The sequence below is a fragment of the Castor canadensis genome, chromosome 6, assembly GCF_047511655.1.
Source record: "Castor canadensis chromosome 6, mCasCan1.hap1v2, whole genome shotgun sequence".
NCBI lineage: Eukaryota > Metazoa > Chordata > Mammalia > Rodentia > Castoridae > Castor > Castor canadensis.
In genome coordinates, this window is record NC_133391.1 from 119,509,549 (window position 1) to 119,536,086 (window position 26,538).

Here is a 26,538-nt window from a genome sequence, read left to right on the forward strand (position 1 = left end):
GCTGTGTTTTATTTTTCATCATTATTGTTACTGTGCTTTTGTGATTTCAGGGGACGGTATGGAGTTTGAACTCAGGGCCTCCTACTTGCTAGGCATGTGTACTACCACTTGGGCCATACCCCCAGCCCTTTTTGCTTTAGTTTGTTTTTAGAAAGGGTCACTGCCCACACTGACCTCAGATCTGTATCTTCCTACCTTCACCCCCCCAAGTAGCTTGGATTATAGCTGTACATCACCATGCCTGGCTTATTTTTGAGATAGAGTCTTGATAACTTTTTTGAAATGGTTGTCCTCAAACTACAATCCTCCTGTTTCCTCTGCCTCCCACATATCTGGGATTGCAATCATATGCTACCATGCCCAGCATGTTACTGTTCTTTTGAACAGCACATTTTAACTTCCTGCATTAGACTGCGACATTTATAATAACAGTCACCACTCACATTTATTAGGGACTTGCCAAAAGCTCAAACAGCCCTATGAGTGGTACCATTATCCCCATGTTATAAAAAAGGAAGTGAAACTTAAATTGCTCTACTACTACTGCCCCCTGCCCCTGTGTCCTCCATATGTAACTGCAGTCATTGTCCAACACAGACTTGCAGACCAGCTCTGCTGACTCTTGCTTAGAAAGAGGCTCATAGCCAAAAGTCAATACTAGCATTTTGACTGATGCAAGGCAGGGCTTTTCCAGCAACTCCTGCGTAACTCCAAGAGGAAAATTCAGAAAAAACCAGAAGGCGATTTTTGCTCAGTAAGTGAGTGCCTATCACAGTGTGGAGCATGTAGTTAATATGTTGGCTCCTAATCTTGCCTTCACTTTTCTTCCCCTTCTGTCCTTCTGTGCTTACTTCAGCCCTCACCCAAAGAGGCCTGCCTCTGTGCTGCTGCCCTGTTGGGAGCCTTGTACGCTCCTCCTCCTTGGTTCCCTTTCACTCCTGTGCCCCCATCTCTCCCAGGAACTCTTGGAGTCTCTCTCTCCCGACTCTGTTACCTCTTCTCCACACACCTGTCTTTGGAGCAGTAGGATACTCTCCAACTGTCCTTGGTGACATTTGTCCTCTGTCCCTTTCCCTCAGCACCCCCCTTGCAATAGACAAAGTACACTTGGTGCCCTGGCCTGTGGGGAAATCACCTTCCCTCTAGCTGACCTGCCAGAGTTGCAGCCAGACCTCTGGCCTCAAAGCACCAACCCAACGCCTTAGACCTGGAAGTCCCGTTCCAGTCTTCTGTCGGACCAACAGCCCTGCTGAACCAGGTTGTGCATCTTACTTCTCACGTGCAAACACTTGCCCTTACTCGTCACGTCACTCAAACACTCCATCTCCAGAATTCAGATCCCATTTACTTCCCACCCGGGGCACCATGGTCAGCCATTCCACTGATGTCTCAGCATCTTTCCTTTCCCTTTATCCAGGCCCACTCGCATCCTTGGACCTGCATCTTTGGACCCTCCTGTGGGTTGAATTGTGTCCCCTAAAAATGATATGCTTGCAATCTGCAAATAAAGTCTTTTGTTGAGGGACTCAAGACTGTTAGGGTAAATCCTAATCCAGTATGACTGGTGTTCATTAAAGCAGAAATGTGTGTGCAGAGATTCACACAGAAGGCAGTGTGAACACACAGTGAGGGACGGCCATGTGACTGGAGGGAAGTAGCTGAAAACAAACCATGTGGTGTCTGCTTGCCCACAGACAAGCTGGGAGAAGCAAGGGGGGATTCTCCCCTAAAGCCTTCACAGAGCACTGCCCTGTTGCTGCTGGATTTCAGACTCGTAGCCTCCAGAACTGTTGTGTTCTTTTAAGCCACTTTGTAACAGTAGCCTTAGGGTTGACTGCCACCATTTTTTTTCTTTCTGTTTGCTTCTGACCTACTCAGTGTTGGTATATGAAGCAATATTAGGCTGACTAAATTCCTCTGCAAAATCATGGCTCATATCTTCAACCCAGTAATCACTCCATTTATCTGTATATTCATTTTTCCTTCGGCAGCTTTGCATGAGTCCAGGACCCTTGTCTTAGAACAATGAACAGATGTTCCTGTCTCCCACCTTATCAAGGTAATTTGGGGCCACCTAACAGCCTCAACCTCCCTCCTTTCTACCCAACAATGCCCTACCCTTACCATTTCTCCATCATCTCCTTCCTCCTTGCCAAGGTTAAAACTCTCCATTTGTGGCCTCAGCTCCATACCTCCCATCCTCTTTCAGAGCCATCAAAAATTCCCTTTCCATTTGGGACTTCCATCTGCACTCTGATTCGGTCCCCCTTCCCTTCATTCTACCATTAGTCAAGCTGCCATCCTATTACTCTACTTGCCTGTATCACCAAACTCAAAAGGGGGTGTCCACTGGCTGACTCAATGCTCACTCATTAAACCTTGAGAATTCTGCTTTCAGCTTTACTACTCTGCTACACTGTGTGTTATCAACAACGATTCCTTTCCTGTCTTACACACTCTGTTTGTGAGCTTGGGATTGCAGCATGTGTACGTCTCCGCCAGGGCCACTTTTGGGTGCTCACAAGCACCTGCCATATACAAAGCACCATACTAAGCACTATGGAGTTAACAGAGCTCAGTAATGTAGATCCTGCCCTCAAATAACTTAGGTTCTAGTGAAGAAAAGGCACATGTCAACACAGCTGAAGGTGTCAGATGCAGGTAAAGTGTGGGGGAGATCACAGGAAGAGCCCTGCAGGCTGGGAGATGAGCAAAGCCCTAAAGAAGGGAGCTGTCACCTCCTTGGGCTTCAGTTAGTCACAGGAATGTCACAAGCTGCCCTGTGTAGAGACGACCTTCTCTGCAGAAGCCTGTGCAGAGCAGGCGTGTTAAGAAAAAGCATGTTAAATTGGACTAAAACAATTTGGGCTAAACTTCTTTCAGCCTACACTCTAGGCTCACCTCGGCCAAAAAAAGAAGGAAAAGAAAGCCAAGGTGATGGAAAGGAGGAAAAAAACAGGTACAAATGTCATACTGCCCCCTTGGGGCTCTGTTGTCTTGGCACAAAACTATGCATTGTGTTTTCCTGCCTTCTAGTTGGCCGTAGGTGTCAGATATTTGTGCAAAAAGGTTGTCAGAGATTGCATAAGAAATAACCAAAGGCCTTGAAAATAAGTTGATAAAACCACTTTTCACTGAATGAAAACAGCTACCCTTGACAGCCTATCATCTTTGTTCTACTTTGGATGTCTTCCCTGGAGATACAATGTGGCATTCTGTTTTTCCCTTTTTGTTGCAGCTATATGATGACCTTTGGAATTGAAACCTTATTTTAACCACTGCAGAAAAAAATGGAAAAACAGCTTCTGTGGTAGAACAAAGAATTTAAAATAGGGTATGAAAAAGATTTTTAGAAATCCATGTCACCTTGGGTTCTCCTGGGAGCTGATGCTGAGTCAGAGGCAGAAGTGCAAGTAAATTTGGGGGGCAAGGGGGACATGTCTATGAAAGAGAAAAGAAAGTGGAAGTAAGACTGACAGGTAAAGTCTCCTGAGGACCCACATCTGTGAAGGAAGGGAGGGGGGACGCTCAAGGCCTATCTTCTGCACTGCCAACATCAGTGAGCCAAGTTGTGACTGCCTTTCCTACCATGGCCCCACCACTAAACTTAGTGACACAAGGGCTCTCTCAACAGCAAATTCCTGATGGTCTTGAGGAGTGGTGTGCTTCCTGCACCACTGGACCTGGCCTACTTCCCTTAGGCTCATTGCTTTTCCATGGCCTGCTGGGCAAGACATATTTCAGGTTTGTTCTGTTGGCCCTTTCTCTCTCCAGTCTTTTCTATGGGGGGGAGGGGGAACACTATAGGAATTGTCTGTGGGCCTCATCTGTATTCCACTTACCTGCCGCAAAGCAAAAACTTAGAAAGTTAGGAAGCCATGATACAAATCTCATGATTCATTGACCAATAATAAAAGCTAATATTTACGAATCACTTATAACCAAGTGATGTTTTAAACTCTTTAATGCATAATCTTACTTAGTTTATAAGAATATGATGTTAATACAACTGTATTTTTTATGCAAGAAAATGAAATCTTAAGAGAAGTGATTAAATGCCATGCCAGGGCCACCCTCAGTGTTGGAGAGCCAGGGTCAGCCAGATCCAACTCCTAAGACCCTGGTATCCTAGACTTGCCAGATTGCTGTCTCAGTTTAGGTCCCCAAGTGGGACAGAGGACAGGAATTTGATTGCAAGTACATAGTTGGAGGTGATCCCAAGAAGCCAAGTGAGGGAGGTAGAAATATGACAGTGAAGGAGGGAAAACCAGTAAATGATGGGTAACTGAGTGTAGGGTGGGGAGGCTCACTTAAGCTGGTGACCCTCTGGTTCTAGAACAGACCTCAGCAGCCTCTTGAGGGAAGGACAGCTGGAGCACTTGTGCATGAACGCCATCACTAGTGGGAACTGTCTACAGGTGACATCAGGTGAAATGCCAGGACTGTGGTTCTCAACCAGTGGTTTTGTTTGCAGGGAACATTTAGCAATATTGGAGATATTATTGATTGTCACAACTGAGGGACTGCTATCAGAATCTAGCTGCTATCAGAATAGAGGCTAGGAATGCTGTTAAGCATCTTACAGTGGACAAGACAACTTCCTTCTGCCTCTACCCCCACCAGCTATCCAGCCCAAAATATTAGTAGTGCTGAGGTCAGAAACCCTAGCCTAGACTTGTATGAGCAGGGTGCCCACAGGAGTTTTGTAGTGATGGAGATGAGAACCATTAATAGTATTTATGGCAAATAGCTCATTTACAAATAATATTTTTCGGGCTAGAACAGTAATACTAGTTGTTTCTCATCTAACTCTGAGCACTTTTATAAAAAAATAGCCACAGTGCCGGACAGGGTGAGTCAGTCTTCTTCCTAATCAGGGTTTATTTGGGAGAAGGGTAAATGATGAATTATATGATTTTACTGTCCAGTTATAACTGGACTGGGAGCCTTAAGTTCCAAAATGAAGATGCTGTGACGTGACCTCACATGGGTCAGGGAATGAGGACTGCATGTCACCTGATGGCCTCAGTGGTGGCAGATGGGAAAGGGACAAAGTTCAAAACAGGTTCACAGGGCTTTGGCTTTAGTGAATCATGAAAGCAGAAAATGTGATGTGCTGTATTTTCATGAACTTTTCAAACTCTGAAAATGGTAATTTTTTTTAAATCCTAAGTTAGAAAATAGGGAACAAGGAAGGACTTTCAACAACATTGGGGAAATTGCTTTTTATTCTAAATATCAACTTCTTAGTTTGAAAATAACCCTTCTCTTTCCCCTTGGTTTGGCTTTTTCATAGACATTGCATACTGCCCTGAGGATGCTATTGTCTGTAGGTAAAAAGGAAATCCAAACAAAAGGTGGTGGCATTGCCCCTGAGCAATGTGGCATTGTGACAGTGACCACTAGCATCTTTTTATCTTTTTAAGCCATGTGTTTATTGTGTATGAATGTTAGAGATTCCAGATCTGAGCTTGACATGTTCAGGAAAAGAGTTAATTCTTGCAAAAGGTACTGAGATAAAGATTCCATTGGAGGCTTTAAGTGACTCAGAAGTGAGTATCCCAACCATTACAAGTTTCCTCCAGTGACAGTGTGCTGGGCCACGGCTGGGGGTGAGCTTTTCCCAGGGTCTGAATCACCAGCAATCATTTGTCCACTTTGGTTACAAGACTCATGTTGACCTCTCCACCTTGTTGGATATCCATCCTCTGACATAATTCAGTGCATCCTCTTTAATCCTTAAAGCAACCCTGCAGGGCGGGGACCGTGATCCACTCTTTCAGAGGGGAAAACAAACTTAATGTTATTTTTCCAGGGTTGTACAATTAGAAGTCACAAGGACAGTGTGAACCAGTTTGATTCGTACAATCACTGTGTACACCTGAGACAGTACTTTGTTCATTCATTCAACAAATATTTATTGGGCCCCTTTTGTGTGTCAGGAACTGCTAAAATAGTGAAGCCACAGAAAGGAACAAAATAGACAAAGAGCCCTGCCTTTGTGACATTCTATGGAAGGAAATGCATAATTAATAGCTGTATATAATTTGTTATATGGTGATAAGTGATATGGAGATGAAGCAAGGGAGAAGACTGGAGAGTGCTGCTTAAGTGGTGCAGGTTGCCACTTAAAATGGTGATTAGGGCAGGCCTTCTTGAGAAGATGACATTTGCAAAGGGACCCATGGCCATGAGCTTGAGAATCATGAAGTCATCTGGGGAAAAGTGCATCAGACAAAAAAAAAAGAAAAAGAAAAAAACAGCAGCAAGGCCCCAAAGGAAAGCACAAGTGTCTGCTGACTAGTGACATGCCAGTGAGATCAGAGAGGTGTGGAAGGCAGACGTGGAAATGGAGTCAGGGATCGGAAGGGCCAGCTGTTAAGACCTCCCAGCCCATTAAGGAGGATGCTGGCTTTTACTCGGTAAGAACATTTTGAAGGCTTTGGATGAGTGGCGTGACCTGACTTAACATGGAGGACTGCTCTTACTTCTACCTGGAGAATACGCTAGGGGTGCAAAGATAGAACACAGGAAGAGCTGTCAGGAGGCCATGGCAATGATCCAGGAGAGAATGACTGTCTTTGACAAAGGAGGTGGCGTTGAGTGAGAGGAAGACAGTCACATGTCACTGAACAACAGGGACATGTTCTGAAAATGCATCATCAGGTAATTGCATCGTCATTGTGAATATCAGAACTACTCACCCGCTCTATATGGAGTACACCACCATATAGACCCACGATTGACCAGTGTCATGATGTGGTGTGTGACTGTATTCTGAAGGTCAAGCCAGCTGGGTTTCCTGACAGGCTGAGACTTATGACCTGAGCACCTGGAATTAGGTATTTGCCATTTACTGAGTTGGAAAAGCCCAGGGGGAGAAGCAAGTCTGGGGAGAAAGATTGGGTGTTTGTTTGGGGGTGTGTTAAACTTGATGTGCAGTATTTGAAAGACCCCTACTGGACATCCAAATGGAAAACATAATAGGCAGCTGGGTTGTTGAGTTTGGAGATCAGAGGAAAAAGGCAAGCTGCAAACAGAATTGCAAAATCACCAGTTTACATGTGGCATTGAAACCCGAAGCTGCCTTGGAACCGCAGTGCATTTCTGGTTTGGGTGGGGATGGTCTGGGCCTGTAGACCTGGGTCCATAGGAGCATGGGAAGCTCTCTCTGCATCAAGCCCTGCACCATCACCTGTGAAACACTGCCTGCACCCCCAGAGTGAGCCAGCACAACTGCTCATAGCAAATAAAGGGACTGCCTGTGATCCTAGCTGCAGATACAGTTCCATTGAGTTTCTAAGACATACAAATAGCAGATCAAAGAGGAAATGGTGATGTGAATTATGCAACAGACCAAGAATTCAGGAGTCAAGGGTATGTCAAAAGATCATTGCAGGAACACAGAAAAGCATCCCAAATGAGCAATACAATTAAAAAGAGAAAATATGGCCACAGGACCTCAATAAACCTGATTATTTGCTTGGAAGACAGAAAAAGAAAAAAGAAAAGCTGCCTCCAATGTATAAAAAAGGACCAGCTGGAAGAGGGCTAGCTCTTCTCCCGATATAATATAAATAAATAAATAACAGGGCAGTGAGCAGATACATGAAGAGCACGCTCAGGGCTCCCGTAGGACTGAGGGTTTTCTTAGCACAGGTCTTTCAGTGCTGACATTGGGCGTCCCAAGCAAACCAGGATGGTTGCCATCCTAGGTTCATGGAAAACTTCCTGGAACTGGGCAATTCAGCAATAGAACAGAAAGCAACCTACTTAGCTATTTAATTTTAGTCTTCAGATGTAATTAAAACCTCTAGGAGAAAATCCAGTTCTCATCTGCTTAATTCTTTAATTTCTGGAGGGGTTTCAGATCTCACTTAACAAACTGTAGTTTCTGACAGGACTGCTCGATGCAGTCTGGTGGTCTGAAGGCAAGATGGAAAGCAGTGAATGGGCCAAAAGGATGTCACCCGTGGTGACTCAGAATAGGTTGCAGTGGCCTTTGAGGCTATAGGACTATCTCTGAAGGCAGACAGAGCCAAGTACTGCCCGTGTGAGCACATTCTCTGTAACCACACGGGGTGAACTGAGATGCCTGGCTCTCCCCACTACACACCGCCATCCTGAGCAGTCTGTGCTTCCCAATGGCTGCTGATCCCACTCTGCTAAGCCACTGTATGAGTTGTTGCCTCTGCCTGGAATTGGCTCTCGCTCTCTCTCTGTCTCTCTCCCACCCTCTCCCCCTCTCTCCCTCATACACAAACACACTCACACTCGACAATGTGGTGCCATTGCCTATCTTTCCCAATCAGCTAAGAGAGCTGTTGTTTTGTTCCCCCTGGAAGTTCCACAATCCAGGTGTAACCACTGTTGGGTATTGAGTAAACATATAATAATTTCAACCTTACTTCTTTAGGTATTCTTTGTTATAATCATCTTTCCAAAATAATACTCATTTTATAGGGAAGAAAACAAATTCCAGGCAGGTTAAGTCCAGACAGGTCTTCCAGCTGGATGTGGCAGAGCCAGGATGAAAATCTGGTTTTTGTTTATTTGCGGTTTGTTCTGGAAACTTCACAATATTCTCCATCAAACTACACTGGTCTGTGGTTGGCAAAAATTGTTAGGCAACAATTTTAATTGTCCTTTTCCTTGACCTTAGACTCTAACATCCTCTAGAGTGTGCCTAACAAAGGAACAGTTGCAAAAATTAGTATCAGGACCTTGTGGGCTGTTCCCCCAAAGTCAGTGAGCTCAGCCTGAAAAGAATACAGTCACCTTTATCATGGATGGCAAACTCAGATAGGAATACAAAGCCAAAGGCAGACAGCATAACACACGTGAACTTTTGCCATTTTGTATTTTATTGTGGAACTGAGTTTTTTTCTCCTTTACATCAAATATCCTCAATGGAAGAGGGGATATTGCACACAAATATCATAAAAGCACTACATATTACTCTCACTGGAAACTAATTTTCTACATTAGATATGACTGGATAGGATAGAAGTGATGCAGGATTATAAGACAATACCATACACAGCTGCAGACTGACACAAACACCATTCAGAACGAGAGAGAGGAGTGTGAAGTGCTTCTCGGCCTGGCTTGGCTCAGGACGGCTTCTTTCCAGGGCTTGAAAGTGTGACTGAGCTGCAGCTGTCCAAAGGGCAGCTTCTTCTCCATGGCCCCTCTTTTGGGGAGCTCCAAACAAGTGCAGAGAAGCTGGGTTTATTTTCCCTTCCTTTTCAGTTTTTGATGCTGCCTTTTAAATTAACTTCATAAAGTCACAGTTTTTTTTGTTTTTTAATATAGTGAACAGTGTTAATACCAGGTGAATAACCTAACTGCTGTCAAAGAAATGCTCATCTCTAGACTGCTGATGATGTGTTGTTCAGTTGGTTAAGGATAAAAGCTTACAGTTCCTTTCAAATGGAAACAGGATCTTTTCTCCTAAATCAGAAGCACAAAAAAAGTCATTATCCTAACTCACAGTATCATTACTGAGCAGGAATCTCCTGTGACAGATGACTAAAGAGAGGCAAGGAAAGCAATTCCAGAAGTGGAGCAGCTCCTGAGAGCTGAAATTTGGTAACAGAGGGAAAATGAAAGGTGGTGACATTTCCATTAGCAAATAATTAAATCTTATTAAATGAGGATTGAAAGCTCCTAAACTTTGTAAGCTATTGCAGACACTTAAAACATTCATATACACTGGGGAAACCATTCACTATGATATGTAACGATAAGAAAAAATTTTGTCTTTTGAATTCCATGGAAAATGGTGTTGGAGGAGGGAGAGGGAAGGGTCGGTCAGTCATTGTATCCAGTCCCACCACAAGACTGAGAAAGCATGCACAGGGGTTGGGGTTTTGAGAAAGGGGAGAGAATTGGTTAAAATTGAAAACGGAGGGTCGTCTCTAACGTTTAGTCTCTGTAGAATTTTAAGAATACTACCAAAAAGGTCATGATCATGAGTGCTATCTCAATAGAATCTCATCATTTAAACTGAGTGGAAATTCCGTCCACTCAAATATTCAAATCTATACAATCGGATTAAGAAATCAGTATGAACAAAGCTTTTAAGAAGCCTGTGTCGATTTTCAGCTCAACCATGAAGGTACATGGTACTTTGTGATGGCTGATACTAAACTAATTGTGTATTTATGGGACTAGCAAAATTAGGTTAGTCACACAGGTAGGAAAGGTGTCTGGAAGGACAGGAGCAACCTGTAATGCAAATATTGGTTTTTCCGGTATACTCAGGCTCTGTAGCCATCATTGAGAACAATGGATGGAGTACGGTACCGATAGATTTTTGTAGGAAAAAGCCAGCTAACCAGTGACAATTTTTAAAATATTTTTTCCATTAAATCTCATAGCAGAAAAAAAAAGTGGGATAGAGTAGTTGTAGCCAAAGACTGGCTATTGATTCTCCTAAAATGCCTGCATTTTTTAAAGCAAAATATACATGTTAAATTAATTTGGGAAATTGGAAAATAACTTCATCTTCTGTCAAAGAAAGATCAACCAGAGGTCTGGATTTGGCAAGAAGGCTAGAAATTTTCTTCCCATGCATTGGCCAACTCAACAGCTAACCATTAAATAACTACCTTGAGTTTCAGTTTGTCTCATAAAGGAAGTTTGAAGTAGATGAGTTTATAGTCAAGGAAATCCATTTTCATCACAATGACTTCTATTATGTATACAATTTTTGTACCTTTAATGTGCTATTTTTAAGGACTTGGAAGAAATAAGGTAATAAATAAAAAAAATGCATTCCAAGAGAAGCCTAACAAAAATAGAATATTGATTTAAAAAAATTAAACATTTGGAAAAGGTAATTCACAGCATTAAGTAGACTGCATAGGACCCCAAAGAAGGGACCCTGAAGAAGCATTGTTTAAACCCTCATAGTAGATAGCAGTGCAAAACATACACTTAACAGACGAAAATAAACTAAAATGTTAATATTGAAATAAATAACACAGGAAATAAAGTGAGGTCATTGTTCACTACTCCGTAGCTCTTAGAGTCTGCAGGAAACGTAACGTGACAGAGCACAGCACAGTTGTCACTGAGCCATATCTGAACACTGGGTACATTGATCTGCCACTTGAGACTGGCCCTCAGTTTTAATTGTGATCTGGCTTCCCAGGTTCATGGTTCAATGATGACACTGATTGACACTATGTTTGAACTCTACAGAATGAATGCAGGAGTTGGGAAGTTGGGAATTCATTTGTTTTCAGTCTATGGTTTTTTTTTTTTTTTTTTTTCCAGAAAAGAAAATCCCAAAGCAAATTTGTACAAGGGTTCTTTTGAACTTGGCTCTTTTACCTCATGGTTGAAGGTACTGAAAGAAGAATGTAGGATACCAGTGGGTGATGTACTTGTAAAGGCCCTGAAAGGTACCCTACCACCATGCCATTCTCAAGTACCACATACATAGATTTTTATGGGATGGGAATCAAAGGGTGGGAGGTTTCATTATTCCTGGTAGTTACAGGTTTTTAATAAATATTATTACTTCAGTATCAACTTCAATCTTGCCAGAACTTCAAAAACTTCAATTTTTGTCTTACGAAACACTTTAAAAAAAAAAAAACAAAAAAAACTTCCACTTGAAATTTTTCTTTGCATTTTCCTGTAAATGAAAACATTTGTTAAAAAGTTCATCTATGAAAAGTTCTCACATATTTAAAAAAAATTCTTCTGTACACTTGTTCCCATAATTATGTTGAAATTAATGGAAAATTTAAAAAGCCAATGTAAGACAAAGGAAGGTAAATACTGTACACTTGCTGAGAACCTCTTCCACCATAAGATTCACTGTTTTCCCAGTTCTGATCACAGAAGCCATTTCACTCTTGAACTTGCAGTTGTAAAGAAGCTATGAAAGGCGCAACTTGTTTGGCTGAGGGGCCACAAGTGCATCCAAGTGGTATTCAACACGCATGACTCAGCATCAAACTGTTGGACCAATCAGATCAGCTTCTGGTTACCCCCTCGCACACACGCCTTTAACCTGAGTGCCTACAATCCTACATGGATGTTTTATAAACTTGCTGTCTCACATTAAAAAATAAGTGCATCAAGTATCTTTGTACATTCAAGTCACTTCCTAAGGCAAAATGTCTACCGTATTGTACTCCCAACTGCTTTGGTATTTGCTTCAGTTAATTGGGTGGACTTGGGTGTTGTTGCATGCAGGTTAATTGACGCAGTATGGACTAAGTGGGTGGACAAATGCTGGGAGCATGCCTTAGATCAGTCTACTCATGTCTTTAAAGAGTCTGAGAGTTCTGAATGGGGCTCAAACCATTTGCATGTCCAGTCTACACTCACTACCGTATGTCAGTGTGCAGCCTTCGAACTGAAAGAGCTTTTAATTAAGGCGTGAACGTCTCACATGCCCTCAGCACAAGTTCTGTTCTTTTTGTTCTAGCCAACTTGCTTTAGAAAATTAAGACCCTTTGGGATGACTCAGACTACAAAAATGGAAAACTTTGCCCATGTAGACTACAGAATATCTACTGACTGAGAAAATACAGACCTAATTGTTAGTTTGTCTTCTCTTTACCCCACCCTGCTCTATCTTTTTCTCTCTGGGATTCTCACCAGAATTCCCTACCATTCCATCTCCTTCTCTTGCATTCTTTTTCTTTCTCATTCTTTCTCTCTCTTTCCTGCATTCTCTTTGTATGCTCAATCCCTCACTCCCTTTCTCCCTCCCCCCTCCTCTCTCTTGCTCTCTTTCTCCCTCTTTCTCTCTCTCTCCCTAACACAAATGCCTCTACCTAGCAGAAATCAGTTGGGTTTGCTAGTGCATGGTTTCCAAATGTTCAGCAGAGATGAATGGGGGTAGTAATTTTGCAGTAACTTGAACCCTACTGTGGGAATACTGTTACTTCCCTTAGCAATCAGCAAAAAACTGAGAAATATTAGTGACTTGCATCACATGACACAGTATAGCATTTGGCAGGTAATTGTTTAGCGACTTAATTAGATGAATTGATGTTTTAGAAAAGGTAGTTTCAAATTCAAGAATTTCTGGAAACAAAGTTCAAATCCTGTAGGGTGGCTGGCCGTGGTTTTTACAGTTCTATCTTGCATGCAGGGAAGGATTCGTCTTGCATAACCACTGTGCTGCTGCTTGCTAAAACCATGATGTTGAGGTCTTGCTGCTTCTCGTGGGTCTCCTGGTACCATTCCCTCATCACTTCTGAGTCATGAGTTGGGATCAAAGTCACCTGCAAGGAGAGAGAAAATAACTGCTTAAGGGCAGACAGAAACCACAAGTAAAAATAGAACAACCAAAACAAAGGTAGTAGTTGGACCACCAAAAGAAGGGGAGCAAAAGAAAAGTTTTCCTATTTTCCCCAGGAAGTGCGAAGGGTTTTTCAACCTACAACAAAAATTCAGGAAGCTGAATAAAGCTGTTAAAGATAACTTTTTTTCTGAGGGAAAGTTGGCAACTTTCCAAAAGCAAATGAGTGACTTGCCAATTAATTCATCCAACGTCACTATCTGCTTTTTCAGTCTTTTGGTGTTACAAGACGAAATGCCTTAGTTAAGGTGAAATTTCTCGAAAAAGCCCACCTACCGTGTGTAGCTTTAAGCTTTGTATCTTTAATTCGCCTGTGTGGTTGGGTTGGGGGAGTGAGGTACTTGGCTAATGGTTTGAAGAGGAGAAATTCCATCGAATATTCATTCAGAGGTCACTGGGTACCTCTCATTCCATATGATTCTATGTAATTCTGTGTAATATTATGCAAACACAGTTTGCTAGGTCATTCCATGCAGAAACCCAAGTTAGATAAGCAAAGCTCATAGATGACTCACTGGGGTGGGGGTGGGGAGGTAGTTAGGCATGGGGTTTGGGGATGGGAGGGATCCTATAGATTCTTCTACTATAGAATTTCACCTAACAGCTAATTTTCTCAATGGCCAAGTTCCTAGCTACAAGATTCAGCAGCTCTGCCATGGAAATAGAACCACTTTGATTCACACACAAAATACTCAGTGTATTGGGAAGAAAGGTAATTCATCTTGGCCCATTTTGCATATTAACGAATTAAGCCTAAAGTGGCTTTCCCATCTGCCATGGTCAGTGGTCCCGTCAATACTACTACTTTGCTATCTCTGTATGTTAAACCAACTTGTCCTTAGGACATTTCATATGTGACAGACTCAGGACGCAGCTCATGTAAGATTCACAATCATAAAAGCGCCTCTTTAAGCATGGTTCCTTCCCTCTGCCTCTGGACCCAGCTCAACTGCAGCACAGACACAGTCCTTGGAGTTCTTACCTGCATATTGCTGCCCCACTGAGCCTTCCCTTCCAACAAGGCGTCCAGGACAGCCCGGCTGGGCTCCTCGGCAGCAGGGTCATTCCCACTCACCACATAGTAGGATGACCGCACTCTCTTGAAAAATTCAACATCAACGTTCTTACTATTGCTGTGATTGGGAATATAGCACAGGTCCAAATATACTGGGAGGCCTGGAGGCACAGCTGAGGACTTGGCTGTCTTGGTAGTTCCTGGTCCTTTGGTTTTAAAAAGAAGATAGAGCAAGGGTCACAGCAATGTGAAGAAACCCATATGTCCAATACACCTTTCCCACTCAGCAGGACCCATGTCCTGCAAAGAGGTGACACCCTTTCCATCTGCCTGATATCTTGTAGTGGGCATCAAACACTAGCAATGTGAGAAAATATACTATGCTATTTATCAACTCAATAGGGGAACTGATGAATGGGATAGCTTCCCTTTATGGATAACCATCAGAAAGTCAGAAGAGTTTAGCAGGACACATTGTCTCAAGCCTGTAATCCTAGCTACTCAGGAGGCAGGGACCAGGAAGATCTTAGTTTAACGCCATTGGGGAAGGAAGTAGGGGGAGAGTTAGGGTGACCCCATCTCAACCAATAAAAGTGGGATGTGGTGGCATACCTATCATCCCAACTACATGGGAGGCTGAAACCTGAAATCAGGAAGACCATGGCCCAGGGTGGCCCAGACATAAAGTGAGACTTTATCTCAAAAATAACTAAAGCAGGCTAGACACCAGTGGCTCATGCCTGTAATCCCCTAGCTACTTGGGAGGCAGAGATTGAGGAGGACCACAGTTGAAGCCAGCCTGGGCAAATAGTTCATGAGATCCTATTTCAAAAAGATCCAACACAAAAAAGGGCTGGTGGAGTGAATCAAGTGTCAGAATGCCTGTCTAGTAAGCATGAGGCCCTGAGTTCAAACCCCAGGACCACCGTTCCCCCCAAAAAAACTAAAACAAAAAGGGATGGGGGCATGGCTCAAATTTTGGAGGGGCTGCCTAGCAAGCACTAGGCCCTGAGTTCAGTATCTCTAGTACCATTAAAAAAGAAAAGAAAAGAAGAGAAAGAAGAGTTTCAAGGCCTTCCTAAAAGAAGGAACTAAATAGAATATACCTCTCCGCCCCTCAAGAGCTGTATCTAACAAACATTTACATTTTAAATATCAAAAGGAAGCATTTTTATTTGGCAATCCAGTTAAGTGGCTTTTACAATCACTCTTTAGGGTCTCATTTGATACCAATTCTGTCCACAGCTGAATAGTACAGCTGAACATATGACCTAGTAAACGGTTCAGATCCTAACCCCAGATATCTCCAGAGCACGCTGCACCTCCACCTCATTCAATAGCCTGATTCCCTCCTTAGCACAGTGCTCTGCAAAGCCAGTCATCTCTCCTTAGAGAGGGTTGAACACCAACCTTTGACAAAGAAAAGCCCAGAAAGACTAGGCTTTTGCTCACCAATCAGGACATACCAGACTGGGGAAAGGGGCATCCTGTAGCCAAAATTCCCAGCCTAAAGCAGAAAGGCCCAGGAAACAAAGACCTATATGAACCCAAAGCTTCCTGGCATTGTTTAGTGAGCTGGCTTGCCGATGTGTTCAGTGTTCAGTGTTCAAGGTAGGAGATTCAGAGTTTTTGAAACAATAGTAGCAGCACTCTAGGGCAATGATCTTTCACCCTATTGCATAATTAACAGTCACCTCAGATGCTTACTGGTGACAAAGCCTCATTCTCCAGGATCTCACTTAACTGGATTAGGGCCGGGATCTGGACCTTACTGTCTTCTAAAAGCATCCTGGTGCTAATGAGCAGCTGGTTTGAGACCACTGCTAAAAAGCCATTTAAAAATGCCAGCTAGATTCTAAATTCTTAGCCCTCTTTCCTTTCTCCATGGAAGTTTAAAACTTCACCCTAGAGTCAAAACCACCAGTAAATTCCATAAATTGTCCAGTTTTACTTTTGGTGGGGTGGCTGGGGAGTGGCAAGAATCAGCCAAACTGATACTTGGATAAACTAACTCATTTTATAAATAGATTGATAGGCCATAGAGTGAAACTGAGCTGAAAGCCCTCAAAATATCTGTTTGGGCACCTCCTAAAGAATTCTCAATTACAGTAGGACTTTGACTTTCAAATTAATTCAATTCAATTATTCAATTCAATAATTATTGAATTATTGAATTCAATTATTTGAATTAATTAATTCAAATAATTAACCATGTCTGCAATTTTCCCTTGAATATTAAATCACTACTATGGACATTATTCACTGGGTTGTTTTTTCTGCCATTGTAGAAATTTTTTTTTTTAATTTTATTATTCACATGTGCATACAAGGTTTGGGTCATTTCTCCCCCAATTAACTTGTAGAAATCTAAAAGCATCTTCAAGGTAAATTTTTTTAAAAAGAATTTTTGGGACAGTTTCACTGTATAACCTAGACTGGCCTGAAACTCATGAGACTCCTGTCTCAGCCTCCCAAGTGCTGGAACTATAGGCACGTACCATTACACCCAGCCAAAATAAATTAAAATGAACTCATCTCGTCTTTATTACTTTGCCTTTAAATGTTCAAAAAAAAAATTTTTTTTAAATCAGGCCAGATGCTGGTGACTCACACCTGTAATCCTAGCTACTCAGGAGGCAAAGACCAGGAGGATCTCGGTTCGATAGTTTGTGAGACTATATCTTGAAAAAACCCACCACAAAAAAGGGTTGGTGGAGTGGCTCAAGGTAGAGGCCCTGAGTTCAAGGCCCAGTACCACATAAATTGATAAATTTGGTAGCACAGTTTTTATCTGTTTGAGTGGATTTGATGAACTTTCAGGCCAAGGGGTTAGCCATCTGGTGCTTTTACATTCGTTCTAAGCATAAACAAATTCAGTTTGCTTTCTGTATGGATGTATATGAACACTAAGTCTGATGAAAACTGAGTCCTAAAATTGATGCTCCATATAAAGTAAACATCTGTAACCAATACATCCTAAAATGTGCTGATTTTGAGAGCCCAAAATGTTCACCTCTCAGATTTTCCTTAATAAGTCAAAGAAGGGCTGGCAGCTTGGCTCAAAGCGCTGAGTTCAAACCCTAGTACTGTAAAATCAATCGATCAAAGACACAGTTAAATTCTTTTTTGCTTTATGTGTTTGGATCAATTCATAGTACTTTGTGAATTGCGATCTAAAACCCCTGGAAAATTGTATAACACAAAGAGAATGTGTTAATGTAAATTCCTGTGAATGACTAATGATTTGAAGCAACAAAATGAAGATGTGCTGCCAGAAACCAATTCCATCCAAAGCCCACCTTGCTGCTAAAAAGCAGGCAAATCTGAGAGCCAGGGGCAAATCAGGAATGATCAGAAGAAGCTGGGGATATCTGTTCCTAAGGAGAATTTCAACCTGAAATAACCTTCAGGGAGTATGGATATGGCAGAACAATCACAAGTTCAAGGCCAGTCTGTGCTACACAGCAATGCCTTGTTTCAAAAGAAAACTAGCAAGAGCAGCCAATGCTTTCCTCTCATTGGTATTGGGTACTCACTGGTCAACTGGAATTATGGTGCTCCTTAGCTTGTAAGAAAACATTACCAGGCTGGGGGTGAGGCTCAAGTGGTAGAGAACCTGCTTAGTGGGCACAAAGCATTAAGTTAAAAACCCAGTATCATACACACACAAAAAAGTTACCTTCAGTGGGGATGTATATACAAACTGGTCACTTACATTTTATATTTTCTGTTTTCAGCTGTGTTTTTTTGCAGCTGAAACACATGGGGGACTGAACCCATGGCCATGTGCACACTAGGCAAACGCGCTATCATTTAGCTACATCTTCAGTCACCTGGTGAGTTTTGTTGTGTGTGTGTGTGTGTGTGTGTGTGTGTGGTACTGGGGCTTGAACTCAGGCCCTACACCTTGAGCCACTCTATAGCTCTTTTGTTTTTTGTAAAGGATGTTTTCAAACTATTTGCCCAGGCTGGCTTCAAACCTCGATCTTACCTCCTGAGTAGCTCGGATTACAGGCATGAACCACTGGGGCCCGGCCACCTGGTGAGTTTTTTAATTGAAAAAAAAAATCTTATAATTTCATTTTGAATTTTCTTATTAAAGAAAAAAAAGGACCGTAAATCTTAGAGTTCTGATCGTGCCAGAAATGGCATGGAACCTCTGGTTCTTCCTCGACCTTTGGGAACTCCTGGACTGGGTCACCCCCAAGCCTGCAGCCAGAGCACCTTGCACACATCCTTAGTTCTGAAGGTTTTCATCAGGACTGTAGTTGCTCTGTTCCTCAGCTGACGAATCCTAGCTGCTCTGAGCCGTATGCCAAGCTAAGCCCAAACCTGAGGGCTCCCTGGGCTAAGATACGAACCTTTAGACAAGAGACAGTAGTGGGAAGGTAAAGCAATAGTCTGTGCTCTCTGATCGTCCCAGTACAAGGCTGAATGAGGAAACAGAAAGGCTGCAGATGAAAGCACTGTCACGGCCTACATCAGGACGCCAGCGTTCTCAACCCACCTGCAGCTGCGGTCTTCACCGATTTGGAGGTGGAGGCATTGGCAGCGTTTTTGGTCTCCTTGTCTTTCTCTTCCCCACGTGTGGCTTTGACCTCAGGAGTAGTGGTGGTTTTCGTCGCTTTTTCCACAGAGTCTTTCTTCTTAGGAGAAGCCACTCTGGACACCTTATCCGAGGATTCCTTCAAGGCTCCTGGTTTGGGGGAAGCTGCCAAGGGCTTGGGCTTCCCATCAGCCTTTTTGACGGGTGAAGAGGATTTGGTCTTTGTTCCTGGCTTCTTGGTCTTGGTCTTCTCTTTTAGGTCTTTCTTCAGAGCTTTGCCCAGGTTCTGCTCAATGGCCAAGGCCTCTGGGTCTACCATGGACACATCAGGGTGGCGGGGAGAAGGGCTTCGGTCCTGCAGGGGGGCTGGAGGAGGATCCATGTGTTTGTACGTGACAGTTTTGTCTGTGGGGATGGTTTCCGACTCATCTTCCGAGTCGATATTGGCATCAGCTGTGATGGAAGGACACTCTTCCGTCTCCGGGGGGACATCAGAATCAGTCTGGGATGGAGCTGACTCGCTAACTGAGGTGGGAGGGGTTTCATCACACTGTCGCCCCTGTTGCTTTTCTCCTGGAGGTGGTGGGGCTCCCCCTGACTGAGTGAGGGGCTTCTCTGACTCCTCAATGGGATCTTCACTGGCAAACCACTCCAGAGGATTGGGATTGATGAAGGAGGGAGACAGCTCTGTCTTGGGATGCTTGTATTCACAGGAGGACACGAGGCACAAATCCACATCTTGGCGGGCCTCCGAGGGGGACTTCTTTTCTGTAGTGTAGCATCGATCTGAGGTCTCGTAGGAGTATGTAGATGCCTGGGGGGTTTTCGTGATTTTCTCCGTGGTCTCGTAACAGTATGCGGCAGACTCAGGGCTTCGTGTCGTTTTTGTAGATGTTTCATAGGAGTAACTTTCAGATTCAGGGAAGCTGCTAAGTTTCTCTGTGGTCTCGTACGAGTAGCTGGAGTCCCCGAATGTGTGGGCTGCATCCTCAGAGTCATCATAGCCATTGCTGATGTCATCCAGGAGCTTTCTGGATCTCTCAGTCTTTTCGTAGCTGTAGCCACCCACTTCTGGGGTCCTAGTTGTCTTCTCAGTTACCTCATAAGAGTACCCACCCTCTTCGGGGGTCCGCGTGGTCTTCTCAGTAATTTCACAGGCATAGCCACCATCTTCAGGGGTCTTGGTGGTTTTCTCAACAGTCTCATACAAGTAGCCACTGTCACATGGGGACTTTATGGTTTGCTCTGTCTTCTCATAGTAATAGCTACCCATATCTGGGGTCCGTGTGGATTTCTCATAAGACTCATAGTCATAATCTTCTTCATCTGGAGACCTAGTGGTCTTCTCAGACTTTTGATAAGCATAGCTAAAGTCACCGGGTGTCTTCCCTCCACTGTCCTCCAAGCCAGAAGCCGTCATATCTCTATTCAAGGCCAGATGATGCTGCATTGTATCAAATAACATGGAGGCACGGAAGCCATAGGGCTCTGCGGATGTCGCATCTCCAGGTGGAGAAGAGGAGGTGTGGCAAGCTGCGGCACTCTCCTTCACTGCAGAGGTAGAATCTGAAAATTCGGGTGAGTATAAAGGAGAGGACTCTCGGGGAGTGAGAGGAGAGATATCAGATTTGGGAGACAGCTTCTCTCCTTCCAGACTCTGTACCTTTTCAGAGGCAAGTGAGGCATACAAGGACATGTCCCTGGGAGGGGCGACATCGGACAGAGTGTCTTCTTGAAGAGGAGAAGCTATCTGAGAAGGAGTATGAGCAGAAGAGGTGGATGGGGAGGCCTCCACCTGAGACACTGAGATGAACTCTGACAGGTCGTTATCCTGGGTGTAGGACGGCTCCTCCGTGGGCGGTATCTTATGTGACAAACTGGAGTCCTGCATGTCAGAAGGACTGTAGTCCACTTCGGTTGGCCCATTTTCTGTGATATGGAGGACACCTGCACCCACGGTGGAGTGATCTGGAGACTGCCGACTAAAGTCCATAGCGAGGGAGTGCTCAGGAGATTCCTGGCCAAATTCAATAGACATGGAGGACTGCTCAGATCGGTGGTCTTGAACGGGCGTCCTGGATTTGGCTGTCTTAGGAGAGAAGTCTGGAGGAGAAATTGACATCGGTCTTGGGCACTCTTCTTTAGATGGAGACATTTCCGTTTCCTGGAAGGTGGTAGGGGTTTGCACAACAGACACGGAAAGGGAGTCATCTACTTCTGTGGAGTGTGGAGAGCCAACCTCAGCATGCAGAGACGGGGACACATCGTCTGTTGTTGGCTCAGGAAACGAGCTGGTAGCCACAGAGGCTGTGGAGACTGAGGCCACCCCTTCCATGTGGGAGTGTGTGTCTTCTGCTATGCCCTCGTCCACGGGTGTGGCTGACTTGTCCGAGACGGTGCCTTCAGAAATGGACATCTTGGTATCTTCCTTGAAAGAGCCAAACTGACTGACATCTATTTGTGTGGGAGAAACATCTCCTCCCAATTTCCTTTCATCCAAGGCCAGTGCTGGTTGGGCACCCATGGCTTCCATGTCATCACTTTTCTTTTCTGGACCAAAGTCCTCCTTTATTGGTATAAAGTCTGTGCTTTTCCCTTCCCGTTCATCTTGGTAAAGGCCAGTGGAAGTCATTTCAGAAATTGGACTTATTTGATCTGGAGAGCTTGGTTTTCCATCCTTTCCTTCAAAGGGGCTTTCTGTACATCTTTCAGGAGCTGTGCCATCGGCACTTAGAAAACTTTCATATGCAGACTCAGATCCAAATAGAGGAGGACTGCGTAAAGGTGACAGGACCTTTTCAATGGGAGACTCTGAGTCAGGTACAGGCTCATCCATGGGGCTGATGGAAGCCCTTTCGCTCTCATCTTTGGCATCACCAAATTCAAAACTCACTGGAACTGCCTGTGGTTTTCCAGTGACTTCTGTAGGGAGGTGACTGGATTTCTCCTCAGTGGGAGATTGGTAGTAAGGTGTGTGGCCAGCACTGCCAGTCACAGACTGAGATGGTGACACGACTTCTAGAGTCTTCTCTTCAGGACTGGCACAGTGTTCTTCAACTACTTCTTGGGTTACCTCAGGAGACACAGAGACTGCTTCTGCTTCTGTGGAAACTTTGATCTCATTGGGTGTCAGAGAGAAGTTCACACTACGTTCACCCAGGGGGGTCTTCTCGATGGGTGATGGTGGAGACGGACTCAGGGAGGGGCTCTTGGCTGGGCTAAGTCTTTCATCTGAAACTGGAGAGACGGTACCTTTGATGTCCAACATAGCACTGGCTTTTTCTGCTTTCTCTTCAGAGCAATAAGCATCCCGGAGAGCAGATTTGCTGAATTTGTCTTCCTCCATGGATGAAGGTGGTGATATTGTAGAGGCTGTGGCACTGTAATCCTTGCCTTCAGTGGCGTCTGTTTTTGACCCGTCGGATAATCCGTTGAATGAGGCGACAACAGGTTTGGAGAATTCCTGAGAATACAGGGAAGACTCATATTTGGTGATGTTCACGAACTCCTGAGATGGGGACTCTGTCTCTTCGTTGTTGGTCTCGTCACTCATCACGTCTCGAGGAGTAGACATCTCATCCATGGGCGTGGGCTCACTGGAAATCTCAATGGTAGACTGAGTGTAGCCCGAGGTGGCAGTGAATTCCTCTGGCTGGTCTTCTCGGTTTTCCTCATCAGAAGCGGTGGCCTCACTCTCAGAGCCTCCAGGTAAAGTCTCGTCATGAATTGAAGACGCAGGTTCACGGCCAGGAGACTGGGCTCCGGGTTGCTTGGGTGGCATGGTAGGAAACCCGTACTGATCCTCAGTGCCACCAGCCTCTGCGGCTTTGTCAACCACAGCCCTCACATAATCTTCAGCTTCGGCCTTTTCAGGCTCGTATTCTTCCTCTCTGGCATCTTCAGCTTTGTCCTCTTCACCCTCCTCCTCAGACTGCTCAGCCTCCCCTTTCTCTACTCCCTCTTCCATGTCTTCTTCTGCTCTGTCGTCAGCACTGGCCACAGACTCTCTCTTCTCCTTGATGTGCACGTCTGCCTCCGCCTTTCCACTCTCTTCATCCTCAGTGGGGCTGAGCTTGGAGGTGCTCTCGCACACATTTTCCTCTCCATCCTCTTCTGGCTCCTCAGCCTCCTCTGTCTCTGCCTTCTCTTCATAGTCCCCAGTCTCTGAGGATTCTTCAAAACCTGCTCCTTCGTCTTCAAATTTTTCAATGTCATCCACCGCCTGCTTCTCCACTGGCTCCAGCTCCTCGGGAGTTTGCTCACATTCGCCCTCCCCTTCGGTGGTTGTGATCCCCTCATCAGGAGACTCAGCAGGACCTTTGATGACTTCTGTCTCCTTCTGGATGACATAGGCTTCCACTGACTCAGTTTCCTTCAGCTTCTCTTCATCGTCAACGAGCTCCAGCTGAGGCTTGATGTCCTTTGCGACATCAATCTCTTCAGCCTTCAGCTCCTCAAAGTCCTTGGTTAGGTCCTCAGGAGATGACATCAGGGACCTCTCGGCTTCGAGTTCTTTGGCAGGGCCAGCAGCCACTATGCCAGCCACTGCTGCTGTGGCTGCCACAGTGCCAATGGCTGCGGCAGCAGCAGCCTCCGTGGGCTTACTTTCCTTCTTAACCACTTTAATTTTCCCCTTTTCCTTGGGCTTCCCGGCAGTAACAGACTCCTTCTTCACGGGCTCTTCCTTCTTAGGAACTTTTGGCTTTAAAGCAGCTGGTTTTTTTGTGTCAGATAGAGGAGTTGATGTTTTCTTGGTGTCCTTGGAGAGTTTTTTGACTTCTTTTTTGGGTTCCTTTTCTTCCTTTTTCACTTCCTTCTTTTCTTCCTTCTTAATTTCCTTCTTGGCTTCTTTCATTGGTGTTTCCTTCTTGACCTCTTTCTTGAATTCTTTTTTCTCTTCTTTCTTGATTTCCTTTTTGACTTCCTTTTTCACTTCTTCCTTTTTTGGTTTTTCCTCCTTCTTGACAGGTGTTTTCTCCTCTTTTTTGGCCACTTCTTTCTTGGGCTTCTCCTTCTCCTCTTTCTTTTCTTCGACTTTTGCCTTTGTTTCTTTCTTCACCACCTTCTCTTTGGTGATTTTGGGTTTGACGTCTGTGGCTGGCTTCTCAGGCACCTCGACTTTGGCTGGAGGCTGCTCTTCTTTGCTGGGCACCTCCTTTTCCGTCACTGGAGGTTTGGTCTCTGTTTTTACTGGCTTGTCTTTTTTCACTATGACTTTTTCTTTGCTTTCAACTTTGGGGGGCTTTTCCACCAGATTAGCTTTGCTGACATCAGGGGCTTCTTCCTTTGAATCCTTTCGCACTGATTTGCTGGGCAGTGGTTTGGCAGCTGGCTTCAGACTTTCTCGGCTGTCAGCCCTCTGCTTCAGTTTCACTTGTTTCACGGTGGGTGTGGGCACCTGGCCAGTGAGATCCTTTTGGGTGGCCAGTGGCTGCTTCAGGAAGTCTAAATGTTTGAGCTTTTCCAGTCCTTCCAGGATGTTGTACTGGGTGCTGTTTCCAGGAAACAGAACTCGAATGATTTTCTCAGCAGGGTTGGCTGGATGCCACACGATCAAGGACGAGACTGAGGTTAAGTAGGGAATTGGGATATCTACTTCTTGACCATTGGGCAAGATTAGTTCAGCTTTGTCTTTGTTGGTGCCAGTCCACTGCTGCATAAAATACTGCATTTCTTTGCTGTTCTTGACCGGGTTAAGCACATACATCTCAAGTTTACCCACTCCCATTTTTTGGAAAAGAATGACAGGATCGATGGTATTGCCTACACTTCTAAACAGAGGCTCTGGTTTCATGGACAATTTGGTGAGATATTGCAGAGTGAAGCAAGCTTCTTCTATGCCTCTCTTCATCTTGATGTTAGGTTCTGGATTTTTCAGATTTTCAGGTACGTTGAGAAAAACAACTCCCAAGTCAGGGGAGATGAGGTTTTTCATCCAGTCACTGTTGGTGGTGGAGCCCTGGGACTGCTCCTCCTCCAGCTCTGCGATCTTCCGCTGAAGCACGCTGTTGATGCCAGGTAAATTGTCGTCCCCAATGTGGGTGAGCAGGATGGAGTCCACTCGGTCCAAGTGCCGGATCAGCTTCCAGAAGCAGGATTTTCTTTCTGATCCTCCATTGATGAGCATGTTGAATCCGTTCACTGCAAACAGGGCAGAATCACCTCTGCCTCCTGGAAAAATGTAACAGCAGGGTTTGGACAGCTTTAGAAATCCACCTGAGGTGGGGGGTTCCAGGATGTCAAAGGGAGACGGGACTTCCACGGATTCTGAGAGATACTCAGTAAACTCAGAGAGTCCTTCCATTTCTGGCAAGATAGAAGCTGAGTTGAGTTTAATATTGATGAAGTCTTGGAGGTTGTGTCGATCAAGATTGGAATTCTTCCAGTCCCCTTCTTCGGGACAGAATAGGGTTAGGCTGGCTTTGTTGGCAGGATGGGTGGTACTCAGTAACTCCCCAATCTAGGTTTAAAAGGAAGAAATAAAGCAAGAGAAGGTTTAAGTGGCCCATCACCTCCATCTCTTACAAGTTGTTACAGGATCAGTGAGTGCATGTGGGCTAGTTTCATAAATGCACTTGTTTATATGAACTGATTAAATCTTGACATATGTACATACAGGAAGGTGAACAGCCTCTGTCCTGAGCCCCCTGTTACTCTCTTCACCCACTACCAGCACCCCTCCTTCTGACCTCTCTTCCATATATCCTTGCCCAGCAAGGGAACTCCAGTAGTCCCAAACTAGTGACCACCTGGGTGACGGGTGCTTGGGCTGCAGCAGTTATGAAATAACTTAAATATTCCCCCTGTGTATTTGCCATGCAAAAGTGCCCTTTAAAAAAACATTAAACTATCACAGGGGAAAGCTATGTGAGTCAATTCACCACTGATATAAAACTTTTGCTTTTAACCCATAGGGCTTGACCAAAAAAAAAAAAAAACCCTGAAGGACACATGAATAGAATTTAGATAATAGTGCTTTTCTTGCTATCTTCTTTTAGAATTCAGTAGACACAAAAGAAATAAGTTTGATAGGCTGCCCCCCCACACACACTCTAGGAGACAGGAAGCTATGAATTACCCGTACAAAAAATTACTGGTTTTTGGCCTCAGTACCATGTTTTAACACTAGTTAAAACATGAGTGGTTTACTCAGCAGGTCCTCCGCAAATACAAATGCTTTTATTAAAGCCACAATGATTAAAATGGATGAATAATTATACAAGTCAGTGGCCAGATCATTCCCCATTTGCTCAAGCTTATATCCAAGGTGAGACACTCTACTTTCTCCCTACTCCCATTGGACAAGGTGGATACAAGTGGCTAAGGCCACATTTGGCCCAAGCATTTTTCATTACACTATTTAGTACTCCCCAAGGAAGGGAATGTGGAATTGAGACCAAAACGGAGACTATGGTGTAATGAAAACACTATTTTCTTTCTTGAGCCACACTGCCAGTCCATTTTGCTCTAGTTATTTTGGAGATGGGGGTCTCATGAACTATTTGTCCTGGCTGGTCTCAAACCTTGATCCTCCCAATTTCAGCCTCCCAAGTAGCTAGGATTGCAGATGTGAGCCACCAGTGCCCACCTTTCTCTGTCCCTTAACCTCTAGACATCAACATTCTGAGGCCACTACTGTGTGTGCAT

General features: G+C 44.3%; 1 protein-coding gene across 2 annotated transcripts in view; it reads right to left on the reverse strand.

The window, feature by feature from the left end:
- Window positions 1-8,843: 8,843 nt before the first annotated feature.
- The window catches only part of Map1b (microtubule associated protein 1B), a 97,771-nt gene continuing 80,076 nt past the window's right edge, over window positions 8,844-26,538 (reverse strand). For both annotated transcript variants that reach the window (XM_020174677.2, XM_074077326.1), the window contains 3 exons: window positions 18,853-25,351; window positions 14,313-14,551; window positions 8,844-13,253 (listed from right to left, as the gene is read on the reverse strand). In XM_020174677.2, coding sequence (XP_020030266.2) covers window positions 13,098-13,253; window positions 14,313-14,551; window positions 18,853-25,351 — 6,894 coding nt within the window. In that variant the 3' untranslated portion in view covers window positions 8,844-13,097. The remainder of the gene's footprint in view (window positions 13,254-14,312; window positions 14,552-18,852; window positions 25,352-26,538) is intronic.